Below are 16,633 nucleotides of genomic sequence, written 5' to 3' on the forward strand. Positions count from 1 at the left end.
ATCTAAAGACTGAACTTACTATCTCTGAAATTACAGCACATTCCTTTTAGACTCATAGTTTTTTAATTAACATCATAAAGTTGCTGGGATAATTAGAAATTAGTGAACAAGATTTGACCCCTATAATCAAAAGTCAAGGGTGCTTCAGCTTCCTTATAAACTGATCATAGATAGAGTTTGCACATGGAACATGCTTCAAAACTCCTTAAATCTGCTGCTATGGAGAAAGCATGGATCCTAGAAGTTTGAAGCTGGAAAAGACCACTAAGGAATTTTGTATCCAAGAAAACTGAGGTCCAGAGAGGGGGTCTTACTTGTCTGTGACCAAACATTCGGGCAGATGAAAGCCAGTAACTTCCTAAAATTGCTTCTTTTTGCTCTGCTCTAGAAATAGTTGTGGATATCTCCATCAAACAGGGAATTCATAGACTTAGTTCTTGAATCTTTATACGTAGTATTAGTGTTCTTATTTTAATAGAAAATGCTGTCATTTGGAAGAAAGGTACTGTTTATGTAGCTATAGCTTGTGTATTTTGGCAACATATTTAACATTATCAGGTTTGGTTTTTTTTTGTTTGTTTTATTTTATTTTATTTTTTTATTGTTCGGGATTCATTGAGGGTACAATAAGCCAGTTACACTGATTGCAATTGTTAGGTAAAGTCCCTCTTGCAACATTATCAGGTTTTTATTGACTCTGGATTTACAACTTTAACAAATACAGGCAGTATTTTCTTGAAAATGCTTTATGTTCCCAAAAAGTCATCTCTTCTAAATTCAGATTATAATAAAGCAAAACCCTAAAGTGCCCAGATGACTGTATTTCTGCTTTGGGTGTGACTATAGTTATCTTTATAGACAAATGGTCAAAGATTGAGCATCAGATGATTGGAACATTAAAGTGCAAGGTGTTGAAAACTAAGAAACAGTTTCTTAGTACCTCGTTGCTTTTTAAGACAGGGGTTTTTGCCACTTGAAGTTAATCATCTGACACATTTCTGGTTCTTTAGGGGAATTTGTAAATTACATGTAGGATGATTCCTTTTTCTTTGAAAATTGCATCTAATATATACCGTTGGCCTGCCTCCCAGCTCCCAGAGAAATGATACTATTGCTGAATATTTTAGATTTTACAAATATCCTGGGGATCCCTTAGGGAAGAAGAATATAAGCCTTTTTTTTTTTTTTTTTTTGAAACAAAGTTTTACCTTGTCACCCTCGGTAGAGTGCTGTGGCATCACAGCTCATAGCCACCTCAAATTCTTGGGCTTAAGTGATTCTCTTGCCTCAGCCTCCCGAGTAGCTGAGACTACAGGCACCCGCCACAACGCCTGGCTATTTTTTGTTTGTAGTTGTCATTGTTGTTTAGCAAGCCCAGGCTGGGCTCAAACCCGCTAGCTTTGGTGTATGTGGCTATGGGCGCAAACCAGAACCACGAGTATTTTATAGGGTAGAGTGCATGTATCTGAGATAACAGGGCTGCCAGGGATTATAGGGAGCAGAGCAGTGGATATTGTATTTAATGCTTGCATTTGATCGTTTTTATATTACATTTTAAAAGCCAATAGAGGCAGCTTAAGTTGTATCAAAATTTAATTTTCCTCTGCTTGAGCCCTTTTTTTTTTTTGGATTCATAATTTTGCAGAGCAAGAGTACATAGTATTGCTTATGACCTTGTATTTTCTCTCAATAGTCTGAGCTTTTAAAACTATGATAAGATGTATTTGTTGTAGTGTTAGTATGTAGATAACATGTTTTTAAGATTCTAGGATTTTGTAAATTAGAGTCTCAAAAATCAGAGGATTCAGGAGCAGCAACCTCCAACTTGGGCTCAAGTGATCCTCTTGCCTCAGTTTTTCTATTTTTAATAGAGACAGGCGTTTCGCTGTTGCTCAGGCTGGTCTCGAACTCATGAGCTCAAGTATCCACCTGCCTGGCCTCCTAGTGCTAGGATTATAGGAGTGAGCCACCGCATCCGGCCTTCTTTCTTTTTTCTTTTAAGTAGAGACAGGGTCTCATTCTTTCTCAGATTGCTCTCAGAGTGTTAGGATTATAGGCATGAGTCACCTTGGCCTGATGAAAAAATTTTTGAACTCAGCAGCTGTGGAAAGGGTCTCAAAGCAAGGTAGAGGCCTCAGATGCATGAACTGTAGCCCGCATATTTAAGTAAGGGGGAGTTCCTCAGGCCCAAACTCAGACACTCCTTTTGGAGGTCACATTGGTCAACTTTTGCTAATTATATTAGAGGAATGAAGCCAGTCCCAGGGGCTGTCAGAATGATGGCAGCAGGAATAATCACTGACAGTATGAGAAGTAGAAAGACCCTCTAACACATCTGCAAACATAAGAAGAACATCCTTGGGCCACTTAAATGGGGCCAGCAGCCTGGTGTAACCAGCCAGGGGGAGGGACTGGGGTGCATGGAAGAGGAGGAGTGGTGTTCATTCTGTTCTGCTTCAGAAAGGAGAGGTGTAAAGAATAACGAGACAATCCCAAATGGTTAAAGCAGGAAAACGACTTTATGTTTAAAAAGGTAAAAACATTTAAGCTAATGACATGATAACATTTAAAAAAAGGTAAAAACATTCCAAGTTTTTATTTGCCTCTAACTTTGCTATTAAAGGAAAGAAGTTTTGGTTTGATACATAGTAACTACTTCATGGTCTACCTTCCATAGGACATTGCCTAGCGATAAATGTTTTATGTTTGATTGTTTTATGTCCTTTAAATGTTATAAGATCACCAGCTGAAAGGATGTTTGGATAATTCCAAAAGGGAAAGATAAAATATCACTGTACAGTTTTCACTTGAGAAGTGTCAGTTTGAAAAGAGCGAGGAGTGAGCATGAAGCAGTGTATGACTGCCTCCTGCGGGGAGTGCTGGGAAGGGCAATTTAGGAATGCCCAAGGGCTGCTGAGCCAGGTCAGAGAGCCACCTTTGTTTTGGGCCCAGGCCTAATTCTGTAGACTTGGGGCAAGGTAAGGTCCGTCTGGGGACTGAGTCCCAAATTTCCCCTTGCCTTGCTGACAATTTCATCTTAAAGTTCATTTTTTCATTCATTGTTTCCTGAGGTTGGTTGGTTGGTTTTTTGGCATTCTTCTAGGGGCTAGGAAATGAAGTGGTGAACAAAACAGATAAAAATTCTCATGCAATTTCTAGTCTAGTGGTGACAATAAGAAAAATAAAGTATGTAGTATAAGTGCTAAAGAAGGGCCAGGTACAGTGGCTCACACCTGTAGTCCCAGCACTCTGGGAGGCTGAGGTGGGAGACTTGGCTTGAGCTCAGAAGTTCAAGGCCAGCCTGAACACGAGTGAGACCCCCAGCTCTACAAAAATTAGAAAAACTAGCCAGGCATTATGGTAGGTATCTGTAGTCACAGCTACTTAGGAGGTTGAGGCAGGAAGATTGCTTAAGCCCAGGAGTCTGAGTTGCAGTGAGATAGTATCTTGCCACTGCACTCTACCTGGGGTGAAAGAGCAAGACTCCGTCTCACAAACATTAAAAATAAAGTAAATGCAGCTTGGCGCCCCTAGCACAGTGGTTACAGTGCCAGCCACATACACCAAGGGTGGCGAGTTGGAAAACGGCCCAGGCCAGCTAAACAACAATGACAACTGCAACAAAAAATAGCTGGGCATTTTGGTGGGGGCTGAGACTCTGTATCAAAAACAATAAGATAAAATAAAATAAAAGCTAAGGAGAAAAATGGAGGAAAGTAGATAGGGAGTGGAGAGGCAGGCCTGGTTCACAATTTTTAGTTGCATTGGTCAGAGACAAGTTTGGCAAGAAGGAAGCGTTCACGTGGAGGCCAGAAGGTGGTGCAGATGCCGGGAAGCCGCAACAGCAAGTGCGGAGAGCTGGAGACCTGAGTGGCTGTGGCAGCACAGACAAGGGGGAGAGTAATGGAGGGAGGCCCACGGGTGGGATGTTGTGGGCACCTGTAAAGACTGGGTATCATTTGGCTGAAATGGTGTCCAGGATTTTATGAGACCTTTGGAGAAGTTTAGTCGTCCTTTGCTTGAAAACCAGGGTGATGGGGGCTGTCCATTTGGGACCCCAGTCCGCTGCTGGAGATTCTGTTCCCCCTCATCTGTCTTTTTTTTTTTTTTTTTTTTGCGGTTTCCAGCCAGGGCTGGGTTTGAACCCACCACCTCTGGCATAAGGGGCTGGCACCCTACTCCTTTGAGCCACAGGCGCCGCCCCCACTCATCTATCTCTTTTACTTTTCATCTTTTAGTGAAACTCTATCCTTTTGCTTAAAAAAAAAAACACCAAACCAGGGTGATGGGCAGCTCATTACCTAAGACCCCGTTTTCATCTCCAGACAGTTCCTACCAGTAAAAAATCATTTTTTGTTTGTTTGTTTTTTTGAGACAGAGTCTCACTTTGTCTCCCTTGGTAGAGTGCCGTGGCATCACAGCTCATAGCAACCTCCAACTCTTGGACTTTAGCAATTCTCTTGCCACAGCCTCCCAAGTAGCTAGGACAATAGGCGCCCACCACAATGCTTGGCTATATTTTTGCTTGTAGTTGTCATTGTTGTTTGGCAGGCCCGGGCTGGATTTGAACCTGCCAGCTCTGGTGTATGTGGCTGGTGCCCTAGCCACTGAGCTATAGGCCTTAAATCTGTTTTGGAATCCTCTCATGGCAGTCCTTGTATTATTTACATATATATGAAGATAGTGCTGTAGTATAGAATATAGCTCTGGCTTTTGTAAAGTATTGCATATAATCTATTACTTCACTGTGTAAGGTTAGTTGGCTGGCAGATGGGTTTCCACAGGATATAGGCTGTCTTTGGTTTGACCCTGTTCTGTCAGTGACAGGCAGAAGTAGATGTGGATGAAAAAGTAAGAAGACTTCAGCTGCCTCTGATGATGGAACTTTTAACAAGGATAAGTCCTGTTCATTGTTCCAAAGAGTAGAAGCTAGAGGTGGAGAATGTAATAGTGTATATGAAAGTCACCAATTTCAGTCCAGTTGACTACAAGGTTAGAGTTAAGTCATGGTGAATGGGCATTAGCTGTGAGTGCTGAAGTTCCATTACTGATGAGAACCAGAATGATACGGGGAAGTTGAGTCCAGCGACAACTAGAGCATGCCCAGAGGAGGAATGGGACTGAAAACCAGGTCTGTGAAATAGGCAAGTCCCAAGAAGCAGCTCCTTCTGAGCATCTTCCAGCATCTTCCTATACCTCCTTCCTACACCCTGCCCCTTCTCCTCCCTTGGAAGGCTCTGCCCTTGGGTGGAGCCTGGGCCTCATCACTGCCATCTCACACCTTCCTTTCTGTTCCCACTGTCAGCCATTGAAACTTGAGATGATAAAGCCAGAGACGACAGGGAGGCAGTTGAACCATTATACATAAGAACCATCTCTATCACTTTGCTCCCCAAAAGTGAAGTGAGGAATACTCCATCAGAGAGGCTGCAAGGGGGTGCTGCAGGGCACTGCACCTGACATGTGGAGGGGCTTAGTCAGCACTCAGGTGCCTTTCAGCTGACTCCTACTTCGACTATTCGAAGGCCATGTTTTAGTAAACTTATTTGTCATGGAAATTTGAGATCTTTATAGGACTTCAAGTAATTTATTATAATTACTATTATAAATGTTATTGATATTAAAACTTCAAAGTGGCTTCTAAATCTGTAGCACATAAAAATTGGAAGTGATCCCTGACTGGATGCTTCTGAAGCTAATGCCAAGGGGCTGGTTTTAGTCCCATACCTGACGGTGAGGTGTCAGTACTGTGGGAAGAACTGTGACTGGGCATTCTAGCTCCAGCACTTTTTCCTTTGGGCAGTGACTAAACTTCTCTGCTTACTTCTGTAAATGAGGATAACGGTCTTTACATCATGGGGTGTTTGTAAGGAGAGAAGGAGATAAAAATATACATAGTGCCAGGATAGTTAAGTATAGTAAGCAGTCACTATGTATTATTGGATTACTTCCTAATCATTAAAAACAAAGGAGCTTCATTTCTATATATAAGATTTTTTTTCCTTTTTTAAGACAGTGTCACTCTGTTGCCCCAGGTTAGAGTGCTGTGGCATTAGCCTAGCTCACAGCAACCTCTAACTCCTGAGCTCAAGCAATCCTGCCTGAGCCTACAGCAAGTAGCTGAGACTATAGGCAATTGCCACAATGCCTGGTTAATTTTTTTTTTATTTTTAGTAAAGATAGGGTCTCACTCTTGCTCAGTCTGGTCTCGAGCTCCCACTTCCACCTCCTAGAGTGTAAGGATTACAGGCATAAGCCACAGCATCTGGCCTCAATAGATATCTGACTTTTTACCTGCAACCATCTCAGTTCTCACTGAAGTATGTATGCTGAGTTCGGCATCAACAGCTTGCTAAATGGTTTGCTTCCCTTACACCATCGTTTAGGCCCCAGACGTCTTGTACATGTTGGGGCATTCACATAATCACTAATTGTATCCCTACAGGCCAAGGTTGATTTGAATCCTTTAAATCAAGCCTATTGCCAGTTGTGGTGGCTTATGTCTGTAATCCTAACACTCTGGGAGGTCAAGGCAGGTGGATCACCTGAGCTCAGGAGTTCAAGACCAGCCTGAGCAAGAGCAAAACCCCATTTCTACTAAAAATAGAAAAATTAGCTGAGCATTGTGGCAGGCACCTGTAGACCCGGCTGCTCAGGAGGCTGAGGCAAGAGGATTGCTTGAGCCCTGGAGTTTGAGGTTGCTCTGAGTTATGACGCTATAGCACTCTATCCAGGGTGACTCTGTGAGACGCTGTCTCAAGAAAAAAAAAAAAAGAACAAAAAAATCAGGCCTAGTAAGGGTCTGTGAGGTGGATAAGGAATAACAACTAATCTATTTAACTTTTTTCAGCCACTTGAATTATTGAGAAATTTGGAGATTTATATGATTCTTTGGATAAGCGATTCATTGTATTTCCTCAAAACTTCCAGAAGGTCATTTGAAAATTAAGATCATTAAATTGATTGCACTGACCACAAACTCATTTGTAGGAGACGTTGCAGTAAAGATCCTAAAGGTTGTTGACCCAACCCCAGAGCAGTTCCAGGCCTTCAGGAATGAAGTGGCTGTCCTGCGGTGAGTAGAAAGCTGGCCTGTCCAATCCCCCAGTCGTGGATTGGGGAGGGGTATTGGAACTACAGAGGAAGGGGCTAGGACTCGAGATGGAGTTCCTATGGCTGGACATCCCTTCCCTAGAAGTAAAAGAATGTGTCTTTCCAGTTTATGTGGTTGTCACCTCTTTCAAGAAGAGCCCTTTTTCTTGAAAACACTCTCCTCAGGGCACACTAACTTCAGTCGCCCAGGTTCTGTCTCCTGGTTCTGGTTTGAGGTAGGGAGAAATAGGTGTTCATTTTACCTTTATTTCCAAGTGCACTTTTTGTAGCCAGGTTGCCTCATTCTGAGTTTCAAATCTTTGAGTCGTTTTTAGACTCGAAGGAATAAAGTACATCACGGTGGCTTCTACAGAAGAGGGGTTCTTTTGTTTCCTCAGAACACCAACTAGATCATCAGCTGTCTTGTGCATTTGCTCTTGCAGCCTCTGCACACTGGGAGTGTGGGTAGTGTCAAGACCACACAGAATCCAGTATCCATGGGAAAGCACAGTAATCTTCCCTAAGCATTTTCTTTCCCCTCCCCAGCAAAACACGGCATGTGAACATTCTGCTCTTCATGGGGTACATGACAAAGGACAACCTGGCGATTGTGACTCAGTGGTGTGAGGGCAGCAGCCTCTATAAACACCTGCACGTCCAGGAGACCAAGTTTCAGATGTTCCAGTTAATTGAAATTGCCCGGCAGACGGCTCAGGGAATGGAGTGAGTAAATGGCCTGCCGACTCTCTCTGGGGTCCAGCGTCACCCTGTCCCTACATCAGAACCAAGAGCTAGAAAAGCCTTCTAGTCCATTAAGTAAACTCAGTGATGTCTTTGCACAGCTGGACTGGAGGGGATCAGTTATTAGGACTGATAATTTTCAGATTCCTCGCCCAAGCTAGGTTGCCCCCTTGGGTTTCCAATTCATGCTCCAGCTGCTCCCCTAGATCCATCCTGAGACCTCAGGATATAGTAGGGCCAGACACCTTCTGCTTGGACAGCTGTGGTGGTGCCCTGTGCTGAGATGGCTGAGGCATGGCCCAGCCACAGAGTTCCACATGAGGTTTGACCAGGTGCCACTTTCTGGGTATTGTCCTTTTAGAGAAGGCTTTTTAAAGGTCACCCTCAGCTTCTTTTATTAGATAGTGTTCTTCCGGGTGTCTGCTTGACACATTCCTTAAGTGCTTCTCAAGCTTTCCCTTCAAGCGTCACTTAAGGTAGAGGAACAAGAACTCCTTATACCCCTAGATAAAGCTCAGCTTGCAAGCACTACCTAAATTCTCATATTCTGTTTTTAAAATTCATATGGAGGTTTCATTCTCTGTATTTTAAGAAGTAGTCAGTATTATGTTTTAGGAAAAAATTATTGATACACATTTATCGAGGAAAAAATATATTTATATAAATCACATACCATACAGCTCACCCTGTTAAAGTGTACAATTCATTAGTTTTCTAGTATATTCAGAGTTGTGCAGCTAGCTGTCACCACTACCTAAATTTAGAAAATTTTATCACCCCAAGGAGCCAGGCACAATGGCTCACGCCTGTATTTCCAGTACTCTGAGAGGCCAAGGTGGGTGGATTGCCTGAGCTCACAGGTTCAAGACCAGCCTGAGCCAGAGCGAGACCTCGTCTCTAAAAATAGCTGGGCTTTGTGGCGGCACCTGTAGTCCCAGCTACTTGGGAGGCTACAGCAAGAGAATCACTTGAGCCTAAGAGTTTGAGGTTGCTATGAGCTATGATGTCATGATGCTCTACTCAGGGCGACAAAGTGAGACTCTGTCTTAAAAAAAAAAAAAAGAAAGAAAGAGAAGAAAAATAAATTTTATCACCCCAGAAAGAAACCCTATACCCATTAGTTGTCACCCCACATGCCTCCCACCTCGTGACAGTCTTAATTTCTGTCTCTATGGATTTTGCCTGCTTTGTACGTTTCATATAAATGGAATCATGCAAGGTGTAATACAGTTATACACAGCATAATATTTCTTTTTTTTTTTTTTGTAGAGACAGAGTCTCACTGTACCGCCCTCGGGTAGAGTGCTGTGACGTCACACGGCTCACAGCAACCTCCAACTCCTGGGCTTACGCGATTCTCTTGCCTCAGCCTCCCAAGCAGCTGGGACTACAGGCACCCGCCATAATGCCTGGCTATTTTTTGGTTGCATTTTGGCCGGGGCTGGGTTTGAACCCGCCACCCTCGGTATATGGGGCCGGCGCCCTGCTCACTGAGCCACAGGCGCCACCCATACACAACATAATATTTCAATGACAGACTGCATATGGGACAGTGAATTCACATGATTTATAATACTGTATTTTTACTGTACTGTTTCTGTGTTGAGACACAAACACCATTGTGTTGCAGCTGCCTTCAGTACTCAGCACAGTAGCACACTGTACTAGGAGCAGCAGGCTGTGCCATCTAGGCTGTACACACTATGATGTCAGTATAATGGTGAAACGGCTTCATGCCCTGTCTCTCAGAAGACAGCCTATGGTTAAGCAATGCCTGGCTGCCTTACCATATTTTCAGGGTTAATCCAAGTGTAGCATGTGTCAGTACCTCATTCCTTTTTGTGGCTCAATAATAAATATTCCATATGGGTAGACCATATTATTCATTCATCACTTGATGGACATTGGGTTTTCAGAATTACTTAAGTGAGTCAAATTGATGTTTAAAGAAGTGCTGGCATGTCTGTGCTGTGGCCTCCCCTTCAGGAAGGAGTGATGTGGAGCAGACTGAGCAGCAGCAGGCCAGCCAGGCCCTGTGTGTAGCACTGTGCTGGGAGCCAGGCATTCAATGGCTTGACTTCTTAGCTGCAGTTTGAAACTGCTTTCTACTCATGTCCCTCAAACTGTTCTATTTCTTTTCCTTTCACAGCTATTTGCATGCAAAGAACATTATCCACAGAGACATGAAATCCAACAGTATCCTTTGGTGGTTAAGTTTCTTTTGAATGCTCAGTTCTAAATTTAGGGAAACAGAAGGGAGCCTTTTTATCACAAGTGGTTCTTGGTGCCAGGGGGATAATATCGATATCTTATTTAGGCATAGAAGAGGAAGCAAGAAAAGTCAGAAAGTTAACTTCTGTAAGAACCAGTTCTGAGGGACACTTGCTCCTGGCATGCTCTCCAGCAGCGTCTGTCTCCTGGACACACTGAGAGTGCTGTCTAGGGAAGGTCCTTTCTAAGTTTATCTCAGCAAAAGTGATTTGGAAACATTCCCAGGAGAACTGAGATAACAACATGGTTGGGTTATGCTTGAAATAGGTATAATTTTATTACATTGTTTATTACTGATTTAACTGGGGGAGGATTGGCTTTTGTCTTTTATGTTTATTTCTAGTTTGTGGACTGTGTGTATCTGGTCAGAAAGTAACTACAGGACAAGTGTTGGCAGTCTTTCTAGAATTACTGCTTAAAATCATCTTTAATGTACACAAGTGGGTTTCTTTAGAGGTCACTGTTGGAAACTCCCTCTTTCTATGTTTTATTTTTATAGAAGGAAGAATGAGAGAAGGTGATTTTTGTGTTCTAAAGCATGAAATTTAATAGTTCTGAATCTGCCACCTTCCTTTACAGCTGAACTTTTTGTTTCTTGGGCAGGGTGAGGCATAGTAATGGTGTTGAATTGGATCATGGGACACGGCCTATTTGGGGTACGTGTCTAAGGCATAGAAGACCTTTCATTGGTATTGTTTTGGCAGCCAAACACCATACCATAAAAGCAGACACCACAGATTTAAGGAGGTATGAATCCTGGGGGCCAACGGGTCATAAGTTGGGCTTGAACTGCCTAACTTTCTTACCCAGAAGCTAGCTGACTTGACTCTCATTTTGGTTTTGGGGAGGGTGGTTGGTTATTTTTTGGAGAAGGAATCTCACTCTGTGGCCATAGCTAAAGTACAGTAGCATCATCATAGTTAATTGCAACCTCAAACTCCTGGGCTCAAGTGATTCTCCTGCCTCAGCCCTGAATAGCTGGGACTACAGGGGCTCACCACTACACCTGGCTAATTTTTCTATGTTAGAGCAGAGTTTCACTCTTGTTCAGGTTGGTCTTGAACCCCTGAGCCCAAGCAATCCTTCCACTTTGGCTTCCCAGAGTGCTAGGATTGATTACAGGCGTGAGCCATTGCACCTGGACATCTTCGGTTCTCATTTTTAAAGTCACAAAGTGGCACTAAGTCTAGCGAGAAATTTCTTCAGACATCAGCGCTCAGTAAGGGATTTGCTATTTTGTTAACCGGTCATATTCATTGGTTATTTGGGGGCAGAACACCTGCAGAAACAACTGTGAGCCGTCAGCAGGCCATGCTCAGCCCTCTGGGGAGCACCTGGGGAAACTTCTATTCTTTGTCTTGGGGTTTCACCTCTATTATGTGGAAAGATCACAGGGGCAGAGACCTGGCACCTAGACATGGAAGTGGTGGAAACTGGCTTTGTTTTTTGGCTGGGCTGAAATTTTGATACAGTGACCAATCCCTGTCTGCTTCCTGGAAGAGGGTCATTTCTAGACTTTCAGAAACCACAGCAAATTAATTCAGTGCCAAGAGGGCTGGGACAGAGGGAAGATGGAGAGAGTAGTGTTCTAAAGGAAGTTTTTCAAAACTATCTTGACCATTTTTTTGAAACCAGAGTCCTTAACAAGCATTGAGATATATTTCTCCATGAAGGCCTAACAGTGAAAATTGGAGATTTTGGTTTGGCAACAGTAAAGTCACGCTGGAGTGGGTCTCAGCAGGTTGAACAACCCACTGGCTCTATCCTGTGGATGGTAAGGAACCTGGGCTCCCTCTAGGAGTTTTCTGGTACAGGGCAGCAAAAAGGAATGCCCCATGGAAACTTAAAGCATTTCTGTTCGTTCCTCCAATGTCCAGATGACCCTCAGTGTCAGACAGCCTGGGGCAAATGTGGATTTTCCCCAAGGAAGGTGAAGGTTAGGACCATGCTAAAGCTTGGTGTGGATAGGAGTCAGTAAGCTAGATGACAAAGTGCTGGGTCCTGGTCAGAGGTCAGGATTCCTGAGCTGGCTTTAGCCAGCCCCTGAGAGTCAAGAGTCCACTGGGGAAGAGGAATGAACTCTTTTAAAACAGATGGAAGGAACAGTCTGGTCCCTGGCTATCTGTGGGGCCTGTCACATGGTGGTAAATGCACTTTGTCCCTGCAGGCCCCAGAGGTGATCCGAATGCAGGATAACAACCCATTCAGCTTCCAGTCTGATGTCTACTCCTACGGTATTGTGTTGTATGAGTTGATGACGGGGGAGCTTCCTTACTCCCACATCAACAATCGAGATCAGGTGAGCCTATTAGCACTTAAGGACCTAAGTGTGGGCACCTCTGGGCCTCCTGCAAACCTTGGCAGTGAGAGCGTTAAGAGTTGTTACTTTCTGTTGTCCATTGATGCATTTGCCCAGATATTGTTTTTCCTTTAGATCATCTTCATGGTGGGCCGAGGGTATGCCTCCCCAGATCTCAGTAAGTTATACAAGAATTGCCCGAAAGCAATGAAGAGGCTGGTAGCTGACTGTGTGAAGAAAGTTAAGGAAGAGAGGCCTCTTTTTCCCCAGGTAAGCCTTAACTCAAGAGTGCTGGAACTGGATTAAAGGAAGAATTCTTTTTTTCTTTTTTTTTTTTTTTTTTTTGTGGCTTTTGGCTGGGGCTGGCTTTGAACCCGCCACCTCCGGCATATGGGACCGGCGCCCTACTCCTTGAGCCACAGGCGCTGCCCAGGAAGAATTTTTTTAAGAGACACTTTGTTGCCCAGGCTAGAGTGCTAGTCTAATCTTGAAGTCAAGTGATCCTCCTGTCTCAGTCTCCCAAGAAGCTGGGGCTACAGGTGCCTACCACAACACCTGGCCATTGTTTTCTATTTTTAGTAGAAACAGGGTCTCACTGTATTGTTCAGACTGGTCTTAAACTCCTGAGCTCAAGCAGTCCTCCTGGAGTAGCTTCCCAGAGTGCTGGGATTACAGGCGTGAGCCACTGTGCTTGGCCAAGCAAGGGTGTTTTTTGTTTTGTTTTGAGACAGACTCTATGTCACCCTGGGTAGAGTGCCATGGTATCACAGCTCACAGCAACCTCCAACTCCTGGGCTCAAGTGATTCTCTTGCCTCAGCCTCCCCAAGTAGCTGGGACTATAGGCGCCCGCTACAACACCTGGCTATTTTTTGGCTATAGTCATTGTTTGGCAGGCCCGGGCTGGATTTGAGCCCACCAGCTCTGATGTATGTGGCTGGCGCCCTCACCACTGAGCTACATGTGCCAAACCCAAACAACAATGAGGTGGAAGATGTTTTTGTTTTATAGAAAGGGGAGCCCATGTATCCCACATGGGGAGGTGATGGTATAGCCTGTGTCTTTGTACTCCTGGGTGAAAGCTACTTTGGGGAAGCACCAAGCCAGTGAGACTGTTCTGGGCCTTGTTTCAGATCCTGTCTTCCATTGAGCTGCTCCAACACTCTCTACCGAAGATCAACCGGAGTGCTTCTGAGCCATCCCTGCACCGGGCGGCCCACACTGAGGATATCAATGCTTGCACACTGACCACGTCCCCGAGACTGCCCATTTTCTAGTGGACTTTGCACCTGCACTCAGGCTGCTGGGGAAGAAGGGCTGTCAGCAGGCACCACTCTTCTGCCCTTTCTATGGGGGCAGAGCACCTGTATTCAGAGAAGCTGCTGCTAAGGACCTTCTAGACTGCTCACAGGGCCTTAACTTCACGTTGCCTTCTTTTCTACCCCTTTTGGCCCTGGGAGAAGGAAGCCATTCATGCCCCTGGTCTATCCTGCTCCTTCCCCTCACGCCCCATGCTCAGGGCCCCACTTTCTCCAGATGTACGCGTGGATGCGGATGCAATACTGAAGCTGGGACCCAGCTCTTGGCTATACAAGTACTTTTAGGGGAAGTAAAGAGTGCAGGCAGTCTAGCCTTGATGTGGGACACATGGGACTTTGAAATGGGCTTATATCACAGGAGAGACTTTCTTCAGAGGTAGCGGGTGCAGCACCAGGCGTTTTGCACATAACGCACCAAGCAGCCCAGGACTGCCGAGATGCCGGCCGCCTGCGGGAAACTGCTTTGGTACAATGGAACTTGGGGACACATCTTCTTTCCACAGCCTCTGAGGTGTCTGGCACATGGGGCTGGTTTTCCAGGTGAGGCGCTTGGCCTGCCCTCTCAGGGAGCAGTCTTCCATCATGGAGCAGTCTTCCTTCCATCATGCTGAATTCCGTCTTCCAGGAATGCCCCTATGGGGCAGGGCCACAGGGCCAGCCTTGTTTCTCTAGTCATCATGTGGATGCTGAGAAGCCAGGGACACAGGCTTCCTTGACGATTTGGGTTTTAATTGTTTTTATTGCGCTTGACAAAATACAGTTATCTGATGGTCCCTCAATTATGATATTTTAATAAAATAAATTAAATTTAGGTCTAATGGCTGTTACCTCCTTTTCAGGTAATACTGAGCTCTGTTCAAGAAGCAGAAAATGCTGGGAGGCCAAGGCAGGTGTATTGCCTGAGCAAGTGTGAGAAGGTGTTGTGGCGGGTGCCTATAGTTCCAGCTTCTCAGAAGGCTGAGACGAGAATCACTTGAGCCCAAGAGTTGGAAGCTTCTGTGAGCTATGACACCAATGCACTCTATACCGAGGGTGCCAAAGTGAGAATCTGTCTCAAAAAAAAAATAAGAACCAGAAAATGGGCCCACAGTCTAGACTAGGAATAAATTTTATTTAGCCTCTGTCTACGTTATTTATAACTCTTTAATGAAGAGTTAAAAATTAAGCAAAAAATACTCCAAACTCAGGATATTAAGTAATACATTTTATAAAATATTTGATATCCACAGCTTTTTTCTTTTTTTACAAAAATAAATTCAGGTTTGTAACAAGTTTGTTGTGGTTCACAAGGTCGTAATTGCCCTCAATCTTAACCACTGCTGGGCCAGAATCAAAAACTTCCTTGGATGCCATGAAGTTTTTAGAAAATTCCTAGTTAAAGCCCAGCTTTACAACCAGACGAGATGGCTTGAGTGTGACACACACTACAGAAGCACAGGTGTGTTCTGAGCCCTCAGAGCAATCGCCTGGATGGGCAGGGACCCCTCCACTCCAGACCCCAGCACCAGCCAGACAGCAGGCTGGACTGCCGCCACCCAGTACTTCCTGTGAACTCCAAGAATCTCCTAACAGGGAGAAAGCTGTATACTTTCACTCTGTTTGCTGCTTATGGTAACAAGACTACTGCTCCAGCCTGGGACATTTTGAGAGAACTCAAAAGAATGACTATCCTTAAAGCCGTCGATAAAGTTTTATGCCACAGCTGTGCAATCCCTTAACATTGTGTGTTCTTAGAAAGCTCTACATAAATCAAAATTTTGACCATGCACTATTTAAATACACTTAGAGAAATCTGCCACTTAGAGGCATCTTTTCAGAGTTGAAGAATCCTTTGGTAAGAAAAAGCTGGTGCATTAAGGGCAGGGAGAAAAGGATCAAAAAGGTCAAGAGCCAGGATTTTAAAAGGCAGTCACTCAAAACAGTCTGAAAGGTTAGGTGGTCCCCCTGAAGGGGCTTGAAGTATAACTATAAAAATACAATTCCATACACTTAATTAGGTTATTTTATGTCCTTCACTCTTCCCGCGCCTGTAGTAATGGAGAGTGGACGAGACGAAGGTTAAGGACGCCCCACTCAGATCCGAGCCACACACCACCTCGAGCCGCAGCACAGGGAAGCTCACCTCCTAGCTTGGGAAAGTTTTGGCTGGCAGAGCCCAAGATGCAGGAGTGACCATCTACCCTCTAAGGTTCTGATGACTCCACTCCAGAAAGGTGCATGAAGAGGTCCCCAAGCTCTGTCATGTCAACATCTTCGGTGTTGGAGACATGTTGGCTTTCTCGGTTCTCGATGAAATCCCAGAGCCTCACTGAACTAAAGAACTGCAAAACAGCCAGCAAACATGCTCAGTCACTGCTAAAGACAACATGAAGGTTTGACTTTTATCCACCCCGTTTATCTGCTGCCAAAGCTAGTATAGTAGAAAGGGGGCCAAGAACAGTAACCGGAAGTACCCACTACTCAAGTGTCCCCAACTAGAGACAGCACAGCCCTTACCCTCACGGTGCCTTCAGAACTGAGCTGTTTCCGAGGTTTCTCAGGCTCCGCTAGCCGCCCGTCAGGGTAAGCATGGCGATAAAGGCATTTGCTTCCAAATGGGCAGGTCCCCTTTCCTTGCTCGAAATACTTACAAGGTTTTTTTCTGAAAAGCAGGAAGAAAAGTTCAAGAGGCTGATGGGGTCCAGATCAGCCACTGCCTTCATCCTCACCTGTGTTCCAGGTGAGGAGAGGCTAAATGATTTGTCTCAGGTCACACAAGCTGGGTTCTTCCTTCCAAGGGGGTGAACATCCCACAGTTGTCCAGCCTCATACTGGACATAAACCTGCCCAAGGCTGTGTGTGGCGCTTCCCAGCCCTCCAGGAACTCCTGCACCTTCTGAGCCAGCAGGCAGCACCCAGAGAGCTAAGCCAGGT

The 16,633-nt window shown here is 44.7% G+C and overlaps 2 protein-coding genes across 4 annotated transcripts in view; one reads left to right on the forward strand and one right to left on the reverse strand.

Moving 5' to 3' along the window:
- Nucleotides 1–14,531, forward strand: part of RAF1 (Raf-1 proto-oncogene, serine/threonine kinase) — a 94,172-nt gene extending 79,641 nt beyond the window's left edge. For all 3 annotated transcript variants that reach the window (XM_053600081.1, XM_053600082.1, XM_053600083.1), the window contains 7 exons: nt 6,991–7,075; nt 7,639–7,815; nt 9,983–10,029; nt 11,760–11,878; nt 12,272–12,403; nt 12,539–12,673; nt 13,535–14,531. In XM_053600081.1, coding sequence (XP_053456056.1) covers nt 6,991–7,075; nt 7,639–7,815; nt 9,983–10,029; nt 11,760–11,878; nt 12,272–12,403; nt 12,539–12,673; nt 13,535–13,678 — 839 coding nt within the window. In that variant the 3' untranslated portion in view covers nt 13,679–14,531. The remainder of the gene's footprint in view (nt 1–6,990; nt 7,076–7,638; nt 7,816–9,982; nt 10,030–11,759; nt 11,879–12,271; nt 12,404–12,538; nt 12,674–13,534) is intronic.
- Nucleotides 14,532–14,911: 380 nt separating this feature from the next.
- MKRN2 (makorin ring finger protein 2) overlaps nt 14,912–16,633 on the reverse strand; it is a 30,784-nt gene continuing 29,062 nt past the window's right edge. The window contains exons 7-8 of the mRNA XM_053600093.1: nt 16,217–16,361; nt 14,912–16,041 (exon numbers count right to left, since the gene is read on the reverse strand). Coding sequence (XP_053456068.1) covers nt 15,904–16,041; nt 16,217–16,361 — 283 coding nt within the window. The 3' untranslated portion in view covers nt 14,912–15,903. The remainder of the gene's footprint in view (nt 16,042–16,216; nt 16,362–16,633) is intronic.

This window comes from Nycticebus coucang, chromosome 8 (genome assembly GCF_027406575.1).
Source record: "Nycticebus coucang isolate mNycCou1 chromosome 8, mNycCou1.pri, whole genome shotgun sequence".
NCBI classification, from domain to species: Eukaryota; Metazoa; Chordata; class Mammalia; order Primates; family Lorisidae; genus Nycticebus; species Nycticebus coucang.